The 23,857-nt window shown below is 36.3% G+C and overlaps 1 protein-coding gene across 1 annotated transcript in view; it reads left to right on the forward strand.

Annotated features, from left to right (window-relative positions):
• The window catches only part of TBX18 (T-box transcription factor 18), a 29,915-nt gene that overhangs the window by 2,451 nt on the left and 3,607 nt on the right, over positions 1–23,857 (forward strand). The window contains exons 3-7 of the mRNA XM_061427910.1: positions 1,868–1,969; positions 5,077–5,248; positions 11,282–11,449; positions 16,118–16,182; positions 22,781–22,875. Coding sequence (XP_061283894.1) covers positions 1,868–1,969; positions 5,077–5,248; positions 11,282–11,449; positions 16,118–16,182; positions 22,781–22,875 — 602 coding nt within the window. The remainder of the gene's footprint in view (positions 1–1,867; positions 1,970–5,076; positions 5,249–11,281; positions 11,450–16,117; positions 16,183–22,780; positions 22,876–23,857) is intronic.

The following is a 23,857-nucleotide window of genomic DNA, read 5'->3' on the forward strand; positions in this document are numbered from 1 at the left end:
TTATCCACCACCACACTACCCCTTTTTTAAAAAACGCAGTTTACTCTTTAGCCAAACTGTCGTTTGCTTTTATAGATTCGAAACTTCCAATTGCTTCTTTATCCACAGATTCGCTGGCAGTATGAGTATGTGCTGTGTTATGCTCTCTTGATATTAGATTAGGATGAAAATTACTAGAATCATCTGTAAACCATGTTTAATCCCTGCAAAAACAATTGCTCTGATTTTTAAAAACCATTCTTTTTATAGATTCACAGTTACTATAGTTTTTTCCCCTTAGTGAAATCCAACAAATTAGCCTAAATTTGCTGAGGAATACCAAAACAAAATTTGTAAGTTTTATCTATTTTTTGAAAGTGTGAAATTTCCACATCCATCAGTTAGTAAAATAAATGGATTTGTTGCACAGATCATGTTAATTCGAAGGCGCACAGCAATATTTCCGTTTTTAAGTTTTCAGTTCATTTAGTGCAGTGAAATCTATGACTACTATCTTCTTCAAAAGAAACTTTTAACACACACACAACTCTTTCAGGGAGTACACATGGCAAAAACCTGGATAGTATAAAAGTATCCAAACTAGTTAGAAATTACAAAAACATATTTTATTGAATCCATATGCTACCTTCTACATTTTCACAGAGCTTTTATTAATGATCCAAATTCAGTCTTCAACAACACAAAGCAACAGTTGTCTTATAAAGGTTGTAGTTAAACACCTTTACTCTTTATCTTACAGGTGCACTGAGAAAAACACTTAAACAGCCAGTGTATTAAACTGTTCTCATGCCTAGTTAGGAATAATGGACTTTCTTTTCTCTGGAAGTGGTCTTTAATGGCATTATTGTTATGAAAACATTTTTGGTAAATAACAGTACTAAAATTTGTGTTATAAGGTTAAATTAGCAAAAATTAGATTACCTGGAAGGGTCCTAGACATAAATCAGTAGATGAAAGTTTTTTGTTTTTTTCTTGAAGAGGGAACTGCTCATATACACACACACACACACACACACACACACACACACATATATATACACAATAATTTGCTGTTGTATTCCTTGCTACTGTGCTTTTTAAAAAGATAGATGCATTTACTTTAGTATCTCCTTTGATAAGCATCTCTGGGAAGCTAAAAGAAATGTGGGTTTCATTTGTTTTAATTAGCAAAGTTGTGAGTAAGTGTGGTTAAAGTATTTTCAGGGCATGGTGGGGGAAGGAATGATTTGGTAAATATACATTGTGTTTAGTTTCTGCTTTCAATAAAGAAGTTTTACTATACCTTTCAAATTTAGAGCAACTTTTGCACTTCACCTTTACCATGCGGCAGACAGGAAGTCCTGTCTCAATAAAGAACATATTGTTTGGTTATGGCATGGCACATTGGCTCCTTGTGCTTTTTTATAACCCTTTTAAAATTTCACATTATAGTATATTTTATCACTTTGAGAAAATCAAATTTTCTATTTCTACTATTTGGAACCATTTATTATTTGTTTTGTTAAAGTCAGCCTGCTTACTGATTTTTGTTTAAAAAATAAAGTGCTTTCTGTACCATTATTTCTTCAGAATATATATGTGTGTGTGTGTGTGTGTGTGTGTGTGTGTGTGTATTTGGCTTTTAGATATACTGACATTTCAGTAAACATAGAATGCAAATACAGGTATAACAAATTACATTTAAATGATTCAGTTTTATACATCCTGTGTTCAAATTCTTTGGATTACATTTGCCAAAGTGAATGCTATAAATTTGTCCACATGAAAAATACAGATTCAAGAGCTTTCTTTGCTTATTCATTCTTCAAGCATAATCATAACCCAAAACAAAACCCAAACCATCTTTCCTCCCCTCTCTTATACATAGGCGCATGTTTCCAGCAATGAGAGTGAAGATCTCAGGATTAGATCCTCACCAGCAGTATTATATTGCCATGGATATTGTGCCAGTGGACAACAAAAGATACAGGTACAGTGATCAGATGGGTACAGAGAATAAGAAAGCCCCAGGATTTCACAGGCTAAGTGGATTTCATCTGTACTGACTATGATATTTGTTTCCAGAAGCCTGTAGAATGATTGGATCCACAGTCCAACCCCAGTCACTTGCAGTAGTCTAGATGGTGCCTTCTCTTGCAGTAAATGTGAACATTTATTTTTTGTTTTGTTTTTAATAGATACAGAAATGTCTTTAAGTGTTGAGGAATTTTAATAAGTGGCCAGTTTAGCATTGGTAAGCTAAGTATGTCTTTTATGTTGATCTTATTTTGATTAGGATTTTGAGAGGAAATATGAAGTAAAATTTGTACGTGTACATAATAGTTAAACTGTTTCAATTTCTTCCTGATTATTTTGTGACCTTTAAATAAATTCCCTTTATTTTGTTATGTACAAAATCATAACTGTTTACAGGCTTTTTTCTCTTTAATATGAGAAAATTATTGAAGATTTTTTATAATTTAGGAAAACAAAATCATAATTCATTATGATATCAAGACATCTTTAAGCTGGTAATAAATTTGTTATCTTATTGTTTTTTGTGGCTGGTAGTTAACAGAGAATTTTTTAAAATTATTATAATATTTGGGTTTTGAGAGAATATATTTATCTAGATATCAAGTAAAGCTGGATTCCAGTAAAGCTGGAAAAGATACTTTCTTCAGTACCAAGCCAAACTTTGCTTTTCCTTCTGTGAGTAAACAAATCAACAGTCTTCAATGACAATTATTTTTATTTTCCTGGGGAGTTGAAAATGCTAACATTTAAAAAAAGGAAATTCTGAGTGGCAAGTTGGAAGACCCTGCTTTAAATTTTGGTCTCTTTTGTTTCTGTCTTTTAAATAAACACCTAGAACATTTAGTAAGTTTTTAAATGAAATCAGATTTGGTTTTTATTACTTTTTAAGATTTAGGGAGTCACTTTTTGGAAACAGGTTTATGGTGTCAAAAGTATACAGATTTAATTAGTAGAGGCACATATGGAATGCTAAAAATATGGGTAGTAAAAAGGACAGTTTTATGATTTGAATTTTGTGTATAAGTTGTATCATTTATTTTAATTAAATAATTCATTAGGGAGTTTTGTTAAAATTGTCTACTCCATAATAGAAGCTAGAAGTGCCTTGAAGTTTATCATTAAGTATACTTGGTTTAAAATCCATATTCTAATTTGGGTTTGTGCAGAGGAAAACAGTGTAATTCTAGTGAGTTTAGACATCTTTCCTTTCTCTTCTAAGTTTGTCTTCTATTTCTTCTTCCAAATCTCTCTCATATATTTTGGATGGCTTATTTTATTTAATTGATGCTTATTCGTCACATATAAAACAAGAAAAATTTCAAGTATTAGTACTAAGATGCCAGATTTTAAAAGATCAAATTCTAAAACATAAATTTGCTTTCAGTTAAATTGCTTCTCAAGAAAAATTTGTTTTGAGCATTTGTATTTAGAATGTTTCACAAAGAATATGTAACATGTAGCATTTATTCTCTTAGTGGGTATAGATTTTTGAACTGTTCAATATGCATACTTTTCAAAATTTTGACAGAGCATATTGTTCTATTTATTTTGGCAATAGCTCTGTATCCGTTGTGCTGCTTTTTCTTGCATTTCTAAGATTTATTTTCCAACTTTTTCAGCAATAGTAGAAATAAATATTTTGGCTCTTTCTCTGCTATCAAAGAATGGTATTTGGTCAAATGAAAAGTGATTGTGACTTATTAGAATGTAAAATTCATATTCACAAAAGCCCATGCACAGAGCTTATTTATTGAAATTACACTGTATCAATTAAGGGAAATTGTTTTTATTGTTATTCTTAATTTTGTGATAATGTATTTTTTCCCAAGAAAAGGAATTAGAGAATAGAAGGCATATTGAATTCAAAAGAGAATGAAATGTGTGAACATAGTTGAAACAGTGGGCCTCATCAGGGATATTATGAAAATACTTCATGCTATTTTAAAAAGAAAATTTCATAGTATACTCGTAGAATTCTTTGAGACTATTCATAAATTGTTGCTTTAAATTGTATGCCATATTTTAAAACAAAAGGAAGACAAGCATCCAAATATATATTTTCATTTTCTATCCTTTTCTAAATTAATCATTGATATACTAGTTTCTAGTTTTTGAGTTAGTCTATTTTAAACTAACCATAAGTGATAGTCTGAATATAAGATTAAACATTATTATCTTATATACTACTTGAAACATTGTTATATAAGTGTGTTATTTTTATAGAGTCCGTGTAGTTGACAGACATAAACAAGTAGAATAGGATGTTTTGCCTCTTAATTAGAAAGGTAATATTATTTAGATAAATCGTAATTTTAAAAGTTTGATGTATATTTTAATTAGTGGTATAAAAATTTAAAGATTTTCTGACAATAGTAAAAAAAGAGAATTAGAAGAGAGAAAAGCCTATGTTTTATGATTATACAAACTTTTAAATTAAACTGAATTTTAACAAAATTAAACTGAATTTTCAGTTTCTAGTGTAATGGAGTTAGAAAAAAATAATTCTAAATAATAGATGGGACTTTTTTCCCTATGAAAATAAATTTGCTGTACATTCTGACAATTTCCCCTTGACTTTCTACCATGTCTCTTATCAGTTTGAACATAAGCCTAAAATGGGGAGTGATAAAGAAAGTTAGACCATTGAAGATATAACTCTCAAGTATTTTTGGGATTTCCTTAAAGCAGACCTTGACAACTTAATAGTTTCTTCATGTCAATTGCATATCCAGAAGAAAAATGGAAAACATCAGAATACAGACAGAATGTCTAACATGAATAAGTGTGATTTATCCAAATTGAAATTCATGCATTTATGGTGGAAATAATGTGCATATTTTTCACTAAATCCTTAACATATCACCTTGAGTGGTCAGCAGGCTACCACTGCTTCAGAGAGTTTTTTAAAAGTGTTTGAATTCTTATCTTATACACATTGAATCTAAAGAGCAAATCCTTGAATTTTAGACTTAAAAGGGTGCCCGTTTTGTCTGAGGCTACAGAGTTGGAAATTCCAAGAAAGCAACAATCCACAAACAGAGCCTTGTCCTTGCCTTCTAGGTATGTTTATCACAGCTCTAAATGGATGGTGGCAGGCAATGCTGACTCCCCTGTGCCACCCCGTGTGTACATTCATCCAGACTCACCTGCCTCAGGGGAGACTTGGATGAGACAAGTGATCAGTTTCGACAAGCTGAAGCTCACCAACAACGAGCTGGACGACCAAGGCCACGTGAGTAGAGGGCCTCCCTAATTTGCCTCCGTTGGATGGCACGACCATTATCTATACTGTGTCTGCCTGAAGGAAATGAACTTTTCTAAGATCGTGACATTCCTCTCCTGGTTGACTAGAGTGTGCACAGCTGTGCAACATCAAGGTTACATTTTCATCAGAGGCTATGCCTGTGGCCAGAGTATTCTATGAAGCTTTTAATAGGTAAAACTGGATACTGCACTTGTGTCAGAAGATAATTTTAGCCAGCACATTTGTTTGAAATTTCATAAAGTGATAATTACTACACTTTGAATATGAATTCTAGAAGTTGGGTGAACCGTGATAATGATTTATGGTGTCCTGCCTATAGCCTCTTCTTTTCCCAGCTGAGGTTCATCGCTTTCAACAATGGCCCAGGCTTATGTTATCTGTGTGTTCCATCTGCAAGCTTCCAATTGTTTTTTAATGACATCTAATGTGTCAAAATATGTTGTAATAATAATTCCTTTCATCTTAAAACTGAAATATGAAATATATGCTAAAGTCAGTAGTTTCAATAATATAGTCATTTTTAACACTTTAATGATTTTCACACAGTGTTGTTTGTAGGTGAGATATCTACCTTATTATTGATGTTTTAATAAATAAGAAACTGAATATGTGCTGATTTCCACTCAGTGCTAGCATTTCTGTTAGATTTCTGTTATTTGAGAGAGTTTTGACTGAAGCAGGATTGATGTGCCTTTTGAAGAGTGTATCATACATAAAAGGAATACCAATTCATTCATTTCTCAAAGGGGTGACATGAAGATAGCTTATTTACGGGCCAGTCTTTTAAAACAAAAAATGCAAACTGTCGTAAGATGGTAATACAGTGATGACAGGATGTGATTTGTAAGTTGCTAGACAATATCTTAAGCAATTGACCTTAACGAAGACATTCAAGTACACATTTCATTGTGGTACAGATGCAGTATCTAGATTTGTAAGACTCATCTCTCTGAAACTGCCAGTGCTTTTTGTAATTTGAAGCCTAGTACATTTCACTTCTGAATGATACAACTTCATGTCCTGAAAGTACATTACTTTCTGTTTTTTTCTTTATGTACATAGTCAGGTTGTAACAGTTCTTTTTCACTTGACTTCAGTGAAAGGACATTAGTTTCTTCTGTCTCAATGAGGGAGCTAAGTGTGAAATTTTGCCAGTGTGTCCATTGAAGAGTCTTTACTTTTTTTTAGAATAAAAAATTGAAAAATAAATGGCACTAAATGTTGATGATTTTCAAAAGCTTAAATATACTCTATTTTTTGGAGTTCTATAGTTTGAGTGTATATATATATATATTTTTGAGTACATATCTTTTGAAGAGATAATGGATCCAAAAACTATACACTGTCATAGATAAGATACAAATGACTTTAAATAATTTAAATAAATATGGTGATTTTATAATTCTAATTCTGATCAAATTACTGGCTTTATACCTAATATATCTACAGTATTAGAGGTAGTAATTTATCTATCTATATGATTTTATCTTCATAATTTCACTAGATTCTATTTAAAACAGCATTCTCTAGAAAAACAGAACCAACAGATTATATTATACACACACACACACACACATACACACGAGAGAGAGACGTTTATTTTAGGGAACTGACTAACACAGATGTAGGGCTGGTAGGTCCAAAATTTGCAGGGTGGATTGGCAAAGACCCAGGGAAGACCTGATATTACAACTTGAGTCTGGAGGCAGTCTGGAAGCAGACTTTCCTTTTCCTCAGTGGACCTCAATTTTTTTTTCTTAAGTTTTTCAACTAATTGGATGAGACCCACCGTATTACAGAGGATAATATGCTTTGCTCAGATGTCTACTGATTTAAATCACACAGCATTTGCTTAAAACACAAAATAATAGATTGCCAATTGAACCCCAGTTGTTTATACCTGAATAATTATAATATTTCACTATTAAGAAAAATAAAAACTCAGAAAACAAGCAATATCTATAGAAGTGTGTCATCTTCCAAAAAAATTTTTTCTTTTAAAGTTGTGGCAGGATGTAATACTTTAATAAAAAAAAAGTAGTGTGTAGGGGGAATGGAGAGAGAAAAATATGTACCTATACATTTTGGAAGCAAGAAAATTGCCTTTGCTATTAGTAGAAATCACGTATTGCTTGATACTAGAGGAGAAGGTAGGACGGAGAGTACTCTTGTCTGTTATTTATTTAAAAACAAAAGTTTTGAAGACTTTGTAAAATGTAGTAAGAGATGAAAAGCCATAGTCTCTGGCTTCAGTGATCTAACCTAGACAAAAGAGAAGACTAGCACACAGATTCGGAGAAGGCAATGGCACCCCACTCCAGCACTCTTGCCTGGAAAATCCCATGGACAGAGGAGCCTGCTAGGCTGCAACCCATGTGGTCGCTGAGGGTCGGACACGACTGAGCGACTTCACTTTCACTTTTCACTTTCATGCATTGGAGAAGGAAATGGCAACCCACTGCAGTGTTCTTGCCTGGAGAATCCCAGGGATGGGGGAGCCTGGTGGGCTGCCTTCTATGGGGTCGCACAGAGTCGGACACAACTGAAGCGATTTAGCAGCAGCAGCAGCAGCAGCACACAGATTATGGTGCTGTCAGAGCAGCGCAGTACGGCAGCCATTTTGTTCCAGCCAAGAGAGATTGGGAAGGCTCTGCAAAGAAGGTGTCTATTAGGGTTTTTTTTTGCTCAGTTTTATCACCCTAAATAAGGTTAGATTAGAGATTAGGAAGTCATATTCTACTGTTGATGTGATTCAGGGTCTGAGAAGACAACAGTACTATTGTGAGGGGACTAACTCAGTCGCTTTCTTGATGCAGGGACCTCACAGGGACTCTCATCCCTCTGCCCTTATATGATAGGCAGCATCAGAACTAAGTAATAACGCTTCTTTTGACTCAAACCTAGTGTCTTTTTACAAAAGTAATTTATTCTGCTTCATAAGAAATAAAGAAATTGAAAGAGACTCAGAATTGTGAAGAATATACGAGAAGGAAATTGGAAGACTAGTAATGGCTAAATTTTAAAATATTAGTTATCCCACCAATGTCAAACCTAATGTCTTTAACATGGGGAAAATGTGTATTAACCTACACATGGGAAAGCACCCTGTTTGTATGGACAGAGATTTATGTTACTATCTGTGCTAATAGATAGCATCCAAAAGAAAAAATATCCTCCATCTAAACAGAACAGAGAATATAGAACATGTAGATCAGATTATAATTATTTGAGTTTCAGTAATGGATATTATCATTGTGGTCTTTTTGTTCATAAGGGCAGTGGTTCTCTTAGTTCTACTTTAGTTCTAATAAAAAGCAAATTATTCATGACCATTTGTCATCATAACTTTGATAGTTCGTTAAAAAACAAATAATGCTATTTTATATATAGGAACTAAGGCTTGTTTAGCATTCCCTAAAAATTTGTAGGGATATACTAAATTCCTATAGGTAATATTGAGAATAAATTATTTTTTTGAATAATATTCAGATTACTGTTGGCAGTTGCCCTTTAATGTACAAACATAGGCATGCCTCAGCTATTTCTGTACCCTACTCCCAGTATATCCCACCTTAAATCATTTTGGAGATTGCATAAGGATATAAACAAATAATCGGAGAAGGCAATGGCACCCCACTCCAGCACTCTTGCCTGGAAAATCCCATGGATGGAGGAGCCTGGTAGGCTGTAGTCCATGGGGTCGCTAAGAGTCAGACACGACTGAGCAACTTCCCTTTCACTTTTCACTTTCATGCATTGGAGAAGGAAATGGCAACCCACTCCAGTGTTCTTGCCTGGAGAATCCCAAGGACGGGGGAGCCTGGTGGGCTGCTGTCTCTGGGGTTGCACAGAGTAGGACACGACTGAAGCAACTTAGTAGTAGCAGCAGCAGCTTAAACAAATAATACTATTAAAATATAGAGAGCTGTATGGAGAAATCTGCTTGAGAGAAAAAAGATTTCATAAAACAAGAATTTACTTTTCATTGACTAGTAAACAGAAACCTAAATGACTTTTTATTTCCTTCACTTCAAGTCAGTTAACTCTCATCTTTTGAAACTGACCATGCCTTTTATTTTTGTTTAATGTAAAGTGACTTTTTCCAGTTTTTCTCCAGCTCTGGAATTTATGAATCATTAGAATTAAATCTTGCTTTTTCAGACTTTTAATCTGATTACAGCCAGACATACATTTTATGTTTAACTTAGTGTATATACACACACCCCAACAGGCAGTGTTTTGCAAAACAGAACTTATCCTTACTAAATACAGCACGTTTTATTTTTTTACTTTATTTGCTAATTTTATTTATCTAAAGATTTCCAGTTGTAACCCTTTAATTGACTTTGTGAGTCATGAATAAGTTGAAATTCTGTCCTTTTATATATATGGAAAAAAAACTTTTCCCGAGGTTGCTGATTTGTGTTGTGTCCCCCCAGATGACAATGAGGGCTATTGTCTCCTCTTGTCCTTTATTCAGACTCATGCTATCCCTCCATCAGGCATGTGTGGTGAGTATCATCATTAGATTTACTCTCTAGGCATTTCCTCCACTGATAGAAAGAAAAGTTTAGGTTAGAAAAACCTCACAACTGTTGGTTAATAATGGAAGATAAACACATTCCTTTGGGGCAGCAAACACGCTCTATAAGTAGAGAGATGTTTAGGTTGACCAGTGATTCTGAATTTGGTTTATTAAACTGTGCACATCCTGAAAAGCATAAGGCAGGTAAACCAACCACTGTGGTTGTGTTTTTTTCCCTCAGACTTTTGTTTAAGCATTTCTCCAAACTTCTAACACTTCAAAGCTTGAATTCAAGTTGTATAGCTCAGGAAAGATATAGATTTGTTAATTAAACTCATTAGTGAATAACTGAATTTGGATTTCCAGCAGCACATAGAAAATCTCATTGGATGAAGCTATTTCTTTACCTACCTCCTCTACCTTGAAAGTGTAAAACAAATGAAGAAGAAAACATTCATCCACAATTCCATCATCTAGAGATGACCACTGTTCATATCTTTGTATGGGTCCTTTTACTGTCTATTTTTATGTAGTTATGGTAAGTTTAAAAACAACTCGGATCCTTTATTCTAATTTAGGGTTTAAAAAGAAGTGTTTCATTATGTCGTTAAAAATGTTCTAAAAGCGTTAGTAATGGCTGAATAATGTTGTAACCATTGTGTGGATTTTCATTTACCTAACCAATCTATTCATGTGGTTTATAGTTTTTCCACTGTTGTAAATGGTGCATTGCACATCTTTGTACATGAAACACTTTTGGGGATTTGGAATATTTCCTTAGGATAAATTCTCAGAAGTGGAATCATTGGGCAGAAGGCAGTTGAACCATATCATCAGATTCCCCGAGCTGAGTCTGAGAGCTTTTTCATCCCCGGACATCTGGGTTTTGGAAGCCTTGTTGTGATGGAAGCACGAATGCTGGGCTTTCCAGGCAAACCAGAGACTTTGTGAACCACACATAAGGCAGACCCTGGGGTATCCTTAAAATCCCTTTGCCCTTGAGTAGATATGTTGTAGTTACCAACAGAGGAAAAATGTTCTCTGAAGAAAATCTTGGTGTGCAAATACTTACTTTTAGGGGATGGGTGTGGTGGAATTAAAACAATCATTTCAGTCTCATTTTTAGTTTTATTGTTTTGGACTCTGTGTTCCATTAGGTTCATTATAAATAAAAATGCTGATGAATTTATTCTTGTGTTTTCAGAAACAGAAAATGTGATGCTACATTCATATGGTTGCACACAGGGCTTCAACCAAAATAATTACTTGCCTTTTTTTCTTTTTGTATGCACACTTTCCAAACAGCTTCCTAATTGTCTCACTCCAGTTTTCATACACTGTATTAAATTGGGACTTTCACAGCCTTGGGTATCTTTATTTCTAACTGGGATTTGTTTTACACATTCAGTATTTAGTCAGAGGTTGAGGTTGGGTAGAAGTTGCTGACAAATTTGTCTTCTCTTTCCTTGATATAGATTATACTTCATTCTATGCACAAATACCAACCGCGAGTCCACATCATCCGTAAAGACTGTGGGGATGATCTTTCTCCTATCAAGCCTGTTCCATCTGGAGAGGGAGTGAAGGCATTTTCCTTTCCAGAAACTGTTTTCACCACTGTCACCGCCTATCAGAACCAGCAGGTATTGTTTTCAGAATTGGAATCTTTCTAGACTTTTAATTTCATGTGTAGATTAAAAGCTAGCTCTCTTTTTCACTCTATCTAAAAGTTAAGAATGGTCATAAAATGCTTGCCATGTATGACATCCAGAATGTGTGTGTGTATATATATATACACATATACCCCCACCTGTCAACACAGGAGACATAACAAAAGGGGTTTGATTGCTGGCTCAGGAAAATCCCCTGGAGGAGGGTATTGCAACCCACTCCAGTATTCTTGCCTGGAGACTCCCATGGACAGAGAAGCCTGGTGGGCTACGGTCCATAGGATTGCAAAGAGTCAGACATGGCTGAAGTGACTTAGCATGCATGCATATGTAGTAATATTTATCCAAGATGCCCTTGTAAAGCTACTCTTTACAAGTGAAGATTTCTTCAGACCAGAATGTCTCTCATGACTGGCAGTGTAAGTTTACTTTCCATTTTGAGACATTGAATCCTGATGTTATAATTAAAATTAGAAAGCATGTGTACTGACTAGGAAATAGACCCGTAGAATATGAAAGTGAGTTGTATCACAGGACATGAGATTTGTCAGCTCACTTTATTTTAAAGCTGCCATCCATGTGTTCGGGGAAGTATTTCAGAATCATTTATCCTTCTTATATGTACAAAAGTGCTATTTCTTCAATTGTGATAGAGGGTTATACATACCCTTACTGTCTGAGAGATGAGCAATTGTGGAGTAATCCTTCCATTAAATTAGAAATAATTTGAGAAGTGAAATATTTCTTTTCTCTATAAGTTAGCATTAATATATGTCATTATTTAAGGCTGTATCAAGCAGGTGGAAAATTGAGTGGAGGCAATTATTTGACCCATGCAATTTTCTGGCCAGTTTTCATAAGAAATAGCAATGTAGTGGAGCAATGTGGTCTGTGGTAGATTTTTTTTTTTAATTTTCAAAGGTCAGCAGCATTATTTTAGATTTTCACTTCTCTTGACATTTATATACATCTCAGTCAACAATCTAAGGCTTTAAGGTCTCTGTTTTGTTTTCTTTTGTTTTAAATCTTCTTAGGAGATTTGAACCCTGCCCTATGAGTTCTCCCTTAGGGCTGAGAAGCTCCTCTGCTCTCATCCATGGGTGACACCACCCAAGCTGTCTTGTCCTCTCACACTCACACTGTCACACTTTTTATGTAGGCTTTTAGGAAGGAACATGAAATTAACCTTTAAAAGGGCTGGAGATAATTAAGTTTTTTTTAAGATATAGCCCCTTAGGGCTTCTCAGGTGGCCCTAGTGATAAAGAACCCACCTGCCAATACAGGAAATGTAAGAGATGTGGGTTCAATCCCTGGGTCATGAAGATTACCTGGAGGAGGGCATGGCAATCCACTCCAGTATTCTTGCCTGGAGAATCCTGTAGACAAGGAGTCCATGGCAGTCTAGAGTTCATAGAGTCACACAGAATCGGACACAACTGAAGTGACACATGCACGCTCCCTTTTAGTCTTTATTGGCTTTGTTACAATATTTCTTCTGTTTTATGTTTTGTGTTTTTGGCTGTGAGGCATGTGGGATCTTATCTCTTCAACCAGGGATGGAACCAGAAGCCCCCTCATTAGAAGGCAAAGTATTAACAACTGGACCACCAGCAAGTCCCAGGAATATATTCTTAAAATATATCAGTCATAGAAAATGATTTTTTTTTTCAGGAAAAATACAATGTGTAAGGAGAAAAGAGGCATTTTGTACCTTTGGTACCTTTTAAACAACCCTGTTAATCTTTCTTCTCTGTCTGTCTCTCTCTGAATTACGCATCCAATTAACTGTGTATTAAATGTTATTTTAAACATGTATTTTCTCCAAGCCTCTGTTATACAATAAACAAGATACAGTGGGTTTTTGATACATATTGGTGACTCACACCAATTCACAAATGCTGATAAATCAGTTAAGAGGGTGGAAAAGTTGGAAGAAAGGAAATTGATCATGAAAAATGCAGTTGTTCTTTTTTTTGGTTAACTTCTCAACTGTGTTTTGAAGAACTTATGGGAAATTGATAGGCTTCCATGCCTGGTGGTTACCAGCATAAGCGCTGAAACTTGGGGTTCCAGTCCAGTCCTATGGCCAAGTAACCTTATAATCATAAAAAACTTAAGCCAGTATAAAAGAAAACATAAAATTGGGATAATAACTACATCTAAGTTGCTATGAGAATTAAATGAAATAATTTGTGCAAAACTCGTATTACAGCATACATGGTATGCACGTAATAGGTGTGATGTCAGTGTAATGATGCTGGTGATTGCAATGTATTTAAACAAGCACCATGATATAAATCTGAGCTCCTTTTTATTTTTTTTATTTAAAAATTTATTTATTTATTTTAATTGGAGGCTAATTACTTTACAACATTGTGGTGGTTTTTGCCATACCTGAATCAGCCATGGGTGTACATGTGTTCCCCATCCTGAACCCCCCTCCCACCTCCCTCCCCATCCCATCCCTCAGGGTCATCCCAGTGCACCAGCCCTGAGCACCCTGTCTCATGCATCGAACCTGGACTGGCGATCTATTTAACATATGATAATATACATGTTTCAATGCTATTCTCTCAAATCATCCCACCCTCGCCTTCTCCCACAGAGTCCAAAAGTTTGTTCTTTACATCTGTCTCTTTTGCTGTCTTGCATATAGGGTCATTGTTACCATCTTTCTAAATTCCATAATATGCGTTAATATACTGTATTGGTGTTTTTCTTTCTGACTTACTTCACTCTGTATGATAGGCTCCAGTTTCATCCACCTCATTAGAACTGATTCAAATGCATTCTTTGTAATAGCTGTAAACTCTTTTTTAAAATACTATTTTTTGCTTTGTCTTTCCATTTACTTATAGCTCAGAAATATTTTTTTAAACTTCTTCCCCTGTACTTTATTTTTTTTTATTTTTAATTTTTTTTATTGGAGTGTAATTGCTTTACAATGTTGTATTAGTTTCTGCTGTACAACAATATGAATAACTCATATGTATATGTGTATATTCCCTCTGTCTTGAACCTCCTTCCCACCCCACCCCAACATCCCACCCCTCTAGGTCATCACAGAACCCCAAGGTGAACTTCCTGTGCTATACAGCAGCTTCCCATTAGCTATCTATTTTACTCATGGTAGTTTATATATGTCAATATTCCTCCCCCAATTTATTCCACCCTCCCCTTTCCCACTGTGTTAAAATACTGTTTTAAATGAATGTTTAAGTTATTAGGTGTTCTTTAAGCATTATTTAAATGAACAGATAATTGAGCTATAATGAATTATAAAGAATTCTTTCAATGGCAGAGTGATAGACATAGTGAATTACTTAGCAGACCCTTACATTATCTTGTTATAATGTAGTTTCATCCACAAACTTGGAGAAGGAAATGGCAACCCACTCCAGTATTCTTGCCTAGAGAATCTTGTGGACGGAGGAGCCTGGTGAGCTGCTGTCCATGGGGCTGCACAGAGTCAGACACGAAGGAAGCAACTGAGCAGCAGCATCCACAAACTAAGTAGTAGCATGTGGAATACACCTCCCTTGGGTGTTGCAAAGCTGACTGGCAGATGGCTGAAAGCACACACAACATGATATAGGGGGATTTCAGGTGACTCTCCAGAGATACCTTTCTTTGCCTTAGTGTCATTCAGCAGTGTTCATTTGTCCTTGACCAAAATGGCACAATTAGAACTTAGTAGATTCTACTAAACCAAGAAACACAGAAAACAAAGCATGATGTGCTTCTTAGAAAATAGGCTATAAACTTCTCTGGGCAAGATGGAGATACGGTCAGAAACAGATGGGATGTTGTTTATTAGTGTCAATTTCAAGATGGTATAACTAAAAAAATTGTTTATAATGGAGATGATTAGACCACTTATAAAAAATTTTCCCTCATATCTTGAGATCTTCCTGAATAAAAATCTAGTTATAGGTCAACAAATTACAGCTGTAGTTAAAATGAAGCTATTATTTATTTCTCCTATGTATATAAGATTGAATCTTATTAAAACCTTCAAGTCACGGTTACCTTTGGTTAGACATTCACTGTAGTCCTCTGACCAGGTCACGACTCCACAGATGAAAGAGGAGATGAGAGCTGTAAAGATGATTTGAGGAGAGACAAAGAAAAACGGAAGGCAGGAAGGTTCAAGGAGTATATATTGCCCATTTCTGAAGAACATTAACAACATTTAAGTGTATACGTGGCTGTTAAATAGAAGTTGGATATTAGCTGTTCTCCATCAGCACTACTGCAAAAGAAGCAGACACATTTCACAGAGTTAAGAAAGGGAAGAGTTTTAAAGAGATTGTCAAACGAAGGGCAATTATCAACAGACGATTCAGAATCCCCTTCTCTAGGGATATTAATAGCAAAGCAAACTTTATTACAGTGCTTGGATAGAAGTAGGGGAATGTTCTTTTCATAGCAAATGAATGTCTAGATGACTTCTGAAATATTCTTGTAGCTTTGCTGCTAAGATAATAAAATACCCGAGAAACAGGGGAGAAGAACACAGTAGAATCCTCTGACAGTTGATTCTGGAGTTTCTTATAGTTCTTCCATCACTACCATTTTTTATAACCTTCCTTGGCTTATATCTTAAGATTTGATGTGATTTTTTTTTTCCTACTCTGCAGATTACTCGCCTGAAGATAGATAGGAATCCCTTTGCCAAAGGCTTCCGAGACTCCGGGCGTAATAGGTGAGTCTTAGTTAAAAACATTCTGGCTGTGATAAATACATTTGATTTTTATGGTGAATTTTCCACCACAAAGTAAACAGTTAAATTTACTTATGTGATTTTGAAATCGTTTTTTATAAAGTTTAAATTTGTTAATATCACTGAGGCATGAATATAACTTATTTTGGGTGCATCATTGTGGCTTACTCATTTCTAAGCTGAATGTTGATGTGAAATGCTGGGGTGAAAACGGAAGTTCTCAGGGTGTACAGTGCATGCTGCCTCTGGAGGGACTTTGTAGAAACCTGTGCCTCCAGAGCCAGGATCTTTAATATCCCAAGTCAAAATACTGTCTGCATCTGCTCTTGGTTTAGAATTTGCTCAACAATGTCACAACTATGTATTGATCTGTCTTCGAAATATGACAGAGACTCTTGTTCACTCAGATTTTCAACTAGAATTTGAAACTACTCCCCACTGCCAAGACAGCTGATGTTCTTTAGTTTCCAAATTTGTCTTGGCTCTACTGACAGCCACACACTTGTTTATTTTTTCTGTGTCGTGTTTTATGGTGTTTGTACTAAGTGGGAGAGCTACAGTAATGAATTCCACTCTATTACTCTTTATCAAAAAGCAGATCTCCTTAGTCTGTGTGCCAAGAGTTTTTGAATTTATTGATATGATTCTATTCCAATAGAGTTGGTGTGACATTTTCTAAAATATTTTATAACTGTTGATAGTAATAATAGACTAACGTTCTCCAGATGCCCTCTCTGGGTAAGACTTTGACTTAAATGTTTTGAAAAGCATTTTGTTTTTAAAAAGTATTTGAGACATTTTTATCACTTATTCCAGACATTATTCTAATACTTCTTAAAAACTTTGTATTGATAGGCTGTGGCTATATGAGGTCGAAACCCTCGATTATTTTATTTTAGGAACAATTACACTTAAAATTGTAGAGAGAAAACAATCACATAGGAGTCCAGACTTTTAGTTCTTTCAGATGATTGGCTGAGCAAGGTAAGTATAGACAGAGACCTTTTCTCAGAATAAACTTATGTGCCTGCAGAAAGACTTGATTTCATCTTCATGTGCAATGGCTCTTTTATTTTTTTTTTTTTCTTTTTCAGATTATTTTCCATCATGGTTTATTATAAGATATTGAATATAGTTCCCTGTGCTATACAGTAGGACACTGTGGTTTATCTACTTTATATATAGTAGTTTGTATCTGCTAATCACTAATTTATCCCTCCCCCTTTGGTAATGCAGTGGTTCTTTTAAACACCATGTACTATGAGGACTGGGCATCACCGACCTGATGGACATGAGTTTGAGTAGGCTCTGGGAGTTGGTGATGGACAGGGAAGCCTGGTGTGCTGCAGTTCCATGGGGTCATAAAGAGTCGGACACGACTGAGTGACTGAACTGACTGAATGCTGCTGCTGTTGCTCCTAAGTTGCTTCAGTCGTGTCCAACTCTGTGCGACCCCATAGACAGCAGCCCACCAGGCTCTCCCATCCCTGGGATTCTCCAGGCAAGAACACTGGAGTGGGTTGCCATTTCCAGGACTTAAATGTATGAGAGTAGAATACCCTCTAGTTTAGCGCAGGCAGATCAATAAGACTGACTAATAATGCAGCTTCCGTCTGAAATCCTTTACTCTGTAGGAAGATTTCCGGATGTTCCTACCATACGTCTGCTGTACTGAGATTATTCTATTGTTTTAGATGTCTCTTTCCATGTGGAGAAAAACTTTGCTTGGCTTTTGTTACATCATTGCATTAGCTCCTAGTTAACATTGCTTTTCAGAGGAGTTTCTGAAAGCTGAATAAATCAGTAACTGAGGTGCTTATTGGTGAGGTGACTGGGAGCCCCTGGGATGATTCCTTTTTCGACCTTGACAAATACTTTGATGAAGTCTTCTTGTGACTTTTCTGATAGCAGAATATTTATCTATTTAAGAACCTTCTTTTTTTTTTTTTTTTTTTTTAAGCAGAGAATGAATTTATTGAAACTCACTGAAACTCCAGAAAGGGAGCACTGAGACTTGAGACTATACTGTGCTCTGCTTAGTCATTCAGTTGTGTCCAACTCTTTGCGACCCCATGGACTGTAGCCTGCCAGGCTCCTCTGTCCATTTAGATTCTCCAGGCAGGAATACTGGAGTAGGTTGCCATGCCCTCCTCCAAGGGATCTTCCCAACCCAGAGATCCAACCCAGGCCTTCCGCGTTGCAGGCAGATTCTTTACTGACTGAGCCACCTGGGAAGCCATGTAACTATACTGCCAGGACTAATTCCAGGCTCTCCTGTAGGATGACTCTAGCAAAGACCTCACTGCTGTTGACATTGTGAGGTCACATGGCTTGAACACTGTCTTTTTTTTTTTTCTTTCCACATTTATTGAGATGTCATTGACATACAGCACTGCTAAAGTTTAAGGTGTACCACATAATGATTTAACTCACATACATCATGAAACAATTATCATAATAAGTTTAGTGAGCATACATCATCTCATATAGGCATAAATTAAAGAAAAATAGTTTTTTCCTCATGACGAGAACTTAACTTTCTTATATAACATAGAGCAGTGTTAGTTATGTTTATCATTTTGTACATTACTGTCAGTTCTTTTTTGAAGTGATAACCTTAAACATTTTTAAAGATGTATCTTGGGTAGTGTTTATACTGCATAAGCCTGTAAATGGAAGTGAGATGATAGATACATATTAGGTTGGCCAAAAAGTTTGTTCAGAATAATTTTCCATAAGATGTAATGGAGAAACCCAAACGAACTTTTTAGCCAACCAATATTGCAAGGCTTCAAAAAGAATTTTAGGTAAGTTGGCACAATTAAAAGGTGTTTTTTTTTGGATCAGTTAAAAAAAAATCAGAGGCATTGGTCAAAATAAACCACTAAGTCTCTTGTTTGGTATCATGAGGTCAAAGTGCTAGGTTCAATAGAAATTTTTCTTTCCTTTCACTGTTGAAGGGGTATAAGTCATGGTGCTGGCTACTGTTTATTTCCTGATTCTACACCTTTTAAAGTTTTTAATAGATATGCAAAAAATAATGAATTTTATCTTAACACTTTTTAAAAGGTTGTTAAACTTTGAAATTTTTATTTTACTCCAACTGTTTAAATAATACCTTAATATAGGAAAAAAACTACTGAGCTTATATATAGCTTCCCTGTTGGTGAAATGAATAGTTTCACTTTTTTTCTCATTAAAATGAATTCTCCTGCTTATGACAGACAAACTCTTCAGTGCTTATTTTTGAATGCTAAATATCTATGACTCAATATTAAATATCTGTGAGTCAATATTAAATACTTTAACGTTTTCCACTGATAAATGCGAAAGACACTTTTATGGAAAAGAGAGAATGTGGTAAGCTTTGAAGATTTCTAACTTACGTGTTATTTTCCTTAAGAAAAAAAAAAAAAAGAGCCCAAGTTATCTATAAGATCAGGAGGATGCATTAGTGCTGAGGACTTGGGGAAGGGGTAATATGTTTTCATATGTTAATAGAGGAAAAATCCCATGAGAAAAAGTGCAAAATATTTCTTTAATACCCCTGATTTTGATGTACTGTTACTACTTTTTAATATACATTCTGTTTTTATTTTTTCCCTATACATGAAATAAACAAATTATGCAGGACGAGAAATAAACTTGGACTTGTGATTTTTTAAACTTTATAAAACAATTTGCTTTAATTAAAAATTATACCTTCCTGGCTATTTATGGTCCAAAGCCTATTTTATAGAAATCAGTAGCTTCAGCCCTTAAAAGCGCTCCTGCAGGACATTTGTTACGTGAAGGAGAATTTATGTGCTGAGAATAGTTTCATTCTTCAGTTAGGCCTTAGGGTTGACCCTATAAAATCTTTTACTCAGGAAGGTACAAAAATTTCTTCTCTTTAAATACTTTAGGAAAAAACATAACCATTTTACTAAATAAACTCGGCTATTTGATAGCATAAATTAGGGTGGTGATAAAATGTGGAAATTGTTCAAAGGCATCTTGTATAAATTATCGCCTTGGCTACACTCCTGCAGGAGGTTCCTTTTATCTTTTCTTTAACTAGACGGGAAAAGTCTCCATTACGGGGGAAAATGAAGACTTTTTTTTTTTTTTAAGTCCAGATTCAGCTAATAAATATTTTATAACTGTTTCCTGCAAAATATCTGAAATCCTTTCTGGAACTTGCAGTGTGAAACAGCAGCCTCAAGAAAAATATCAATAGGTCCAAATCAGACCACTTGTAGATCTGTAACCTTCAGAGCATCTCTTTAAGGCTTAGGGTTACCTATTTGTGAGGATTAGTAACTTCTCCCTAAGAATTTGGAGTATGGGTTTGTATTTGAAACACAGTCAAGTTTACACCGCTAAAGCAAATAATGCACTGATGCTCATCTCCACAGTTAATAAATTTCTAAGTCCTGTAAATATTCATTAATTGCCTCTTAGTAAATTCCCCCTGAGGCCCCTCCAGGACTACTTACGTATCCTGAATATTTAAAACTGTAATTACAAAAATTCATCTGTGTTTAATGAAACAGTTTAGGACAAAACTGTGTCCTAAATTCTATAACTTAAAAAAGCTTGTTTCTAGAAAGTCATAAAAAAATTGAGTATTAGTACAGGCTAAAATAAAGTAATGGAATAAACAGTACCCAGCATTCATAAGGGGCTTCCCAGGTGGTGCTGGTGGTAAAGAATCTGCCTGACAATGCGAGAGATGTAAGAGATGTGAGTTCAATTCCTGGTCGGGAAGATCCCCTGGAGGATGGCATGGCAACCCACGGCACTATTCTTGCCTGGGGAATCCTATGGACAGAGGAACCTGGTGGGCTACAGTCCATAGAGTCAAAAAGAGTTGGACACAACTGAAGCAACTTAGCATGCATGCATGTACAGCATTCATGAGTCTAGTATTAAATGCAACCTGTAGATTATGTGGGGCTTTGAGACTGATACGGCTGCCAAACTTATACCTTCAATACTTTACATAAAATATTGTTGAGTAGAGTGTTCTTAGACCTGGTTTGTAGTCAGCCACGGATACAATGTCTGGTTTGTAAATTGCTTAGTGGTAAACTTTAGGGCTAGGAGAGGACTCAGAACTTTGTATTCCAGTCCTCACTTTGTGGGAAATGGCAGTCCAGGGAGCTCCAAACATTTACTCAATGTTAGAGGGTTGTAGTCACAGTCCAATTGTCCTGACCCCAATCCAGTGTCCTGAGCACTAACTAGTCCTCTCTCTGGGGCACAATGATTCCATCCAAAGCCAGACTCTGTTCTTCATGCTCAGTGCAGCCCAGGGCAAGTAAGGGAAGATGGTTTTATCTGTATGCACAGGTCACTTACTCTGGGTCTCCCAGGAGTTTTCACCATGTTGTATAGGAGGTGTGACTCTGAAGGGGGTGTTTCTCTAGTCCTAGTTCATAGGTTATAACTTGGAGATGCAGGGAATCTACAGCAGCTATCACATGGAGTCTAAGCTGTTAATCATACTCACTGTCTTTAAATTTGCATTAAACACAGATTATCTGCATTCACTAAAACTGTATCTGACAATCTCAAAAAGGTGGCCTTGTATAGTGTGACACTCAGGAATCAGGCATTTTCTTCAGCAAAGCTGTGCGTTTCATGGAAAGCGTAATGTTACCTGAATTAACAGATTGATTAGGGCTGAAATGGTTGAGGGAAAAGTGGAAAGGCCTTGAGAAGGTGCTAGTTGAGTGAAGGAACTCATTTCTAGGACCTGGAGGACTTAATTATCTGATATACAATAAGGAAGACTCTGAATCACTTACGGTAGGAGACACATACATTTTTGTGTGTATGTAGAGTAGTCAGCCATGTTTTAAAATTTATAAATATTATGTGGATAGTCCATTATGAAGTTATCCTATCTCTTTGTGTCCATTTATTAAGTGTATGTAGAGGCTTTACCATAATGTCTGATGCTAATACTAGGTCTGTGTACCTTAGCCCCCTATGAGATAACCTTGTTGTGGTCCTCCTGGAGGCTGGGTTGAGAATTCAGGGCTGCTGCCCTGAGCTCTCCCTGGCTGTCCTGGGTGTGGTGATCATGCCTCAGAGAGAGAAGTGAATTTTCCTTGGATGACTGCTCTTCTTGGCTGGCAGTCAAGGCACTGAACGATGGGTAGAAATGCCTCTTTGCAGGAGCACACTTTTGTGGCAGAACCCTCCTCATCAGAGGGGTAGTGATGTGTCAGGGAAAGAGGGTGCTTCCAGATCACACAGAGCCTTGGACTCAGGGCGGCCAGGATGGATGGGCTTCACGTCGTCTTCCTAGCGCAGGGGCCAGCTTTTGTATCCCCTGAGATCAGCTCATTTTTCAGAGAATATTAACAGGACCCGCTGGTGGTTTCTATCCTCTGTGCTCTTGGTGACAGAATAGTAGCTCATCTCCAGACCATTTTTTTGGTGTGTGTGTGTGCCAAGCTTTTAACCTGCCAATGAGGGAGGCACTGTCAACTCCAGTGGTGTTTCCTGAGCAGCTTATTACGAGTGAAAACTCCAACTGCTCCTAACTTGGCTTCTTGTGTTCATCCCCTGTCCTGACCCTTCCATTTAGAATGGGTTTGGAAGCTCTTGTGGAGTCATATGCATTCTGGAGACCTTCACTACGGACCCTCACCTTTGAAGATATCCCTGGAATTCCCAAGCAAGGTAAATCATGAAGTCTCCTGGGTCATAGATATGGTCAGTTCCTACCTAGATGCTCAGGCACTGAAAAATGCCGCAGTCATTACTATTGTCTAATGGCTACCTCATTACCAACATCCTTCTATTATAAGATCCCTCCCTTTTGTGTCTGGTGTAGGTATGGAAAATGGCTAGTGTGGTCATAAGTTAAGTTTTGGATGTTTTAGGCTGTTTATGTATTTCATGACCTTTATTTCACCTTTAATTTTTTTTTTTCTTAAAATTAGAAGTAGACTAGTTGGCCCTGGTACCTGGTGTACTTCACAAGAAATTACAGATACTGGTCCCAGATCATCTTTTTTGCTCCCTTCTTTCTTCACTTCCTTCAACTGAATTGCCTCTAGGCTTGTTTCTCCTGCTGATTTATGATGAGAAGTTCAGGTACACTGAGGCAGCCTTCCCTGAGATCACTGTTGAGCATTTCAAACAAGCCCAGGGCTGGTGTTTCCTCAAAGAGGCTGCATGGAACAGGATGATGCTTCCTTCTCTACTGGGTAGCTAGGACTCACAGCCCAATCCTGCACTCAGTCCTGCACTTAATGCCTGACCCTGCCTGGCATCCCCATGAGAATTTAGCATGCTAGGATTTTAGATAATTATCATTGGGTGGATTGCGCTTTTAGATTATTTTGAGAAGCTATATAAAACACTGTCTCTAGAGCAATGAAGGTTTTACAACCTGTCCAGCCCATTGGAATTTTCTTCTCTCCCTAAGTTCCATCAAGTTGCAGACATCAATCTGCCAGCAAATCTGGGGAGTGGGGGGCGATCAGCTGCCACCACTGTTATTGATTGGAGGCAGGGTTAAACACCCTCTCTATTTCACAGGACTGTTTATCTGTTGGACCTCTGCTCTTGGGTTAGCATGTGATTCACCAAACTGCTTTCTGTTTGGAAATGAGATTTTTGAAGTTTGAGACTGTTGCCTTATTGTAGTAGCCCTGCA

This window comes from Bos javanicus, chromosome 9 (assembly GCF_032452875.1).
Source record: "Bos javanicus breed banteng chromosome 9, ARS-OSU_banteng_1.0, whole genome shotgun sequence".
Taxonomy (NCBI): Eukaryota; Metazoa; Chordata; class Mammalia; order Artiodactyla; family Bovidae; genus Bos; species Bos javanicus.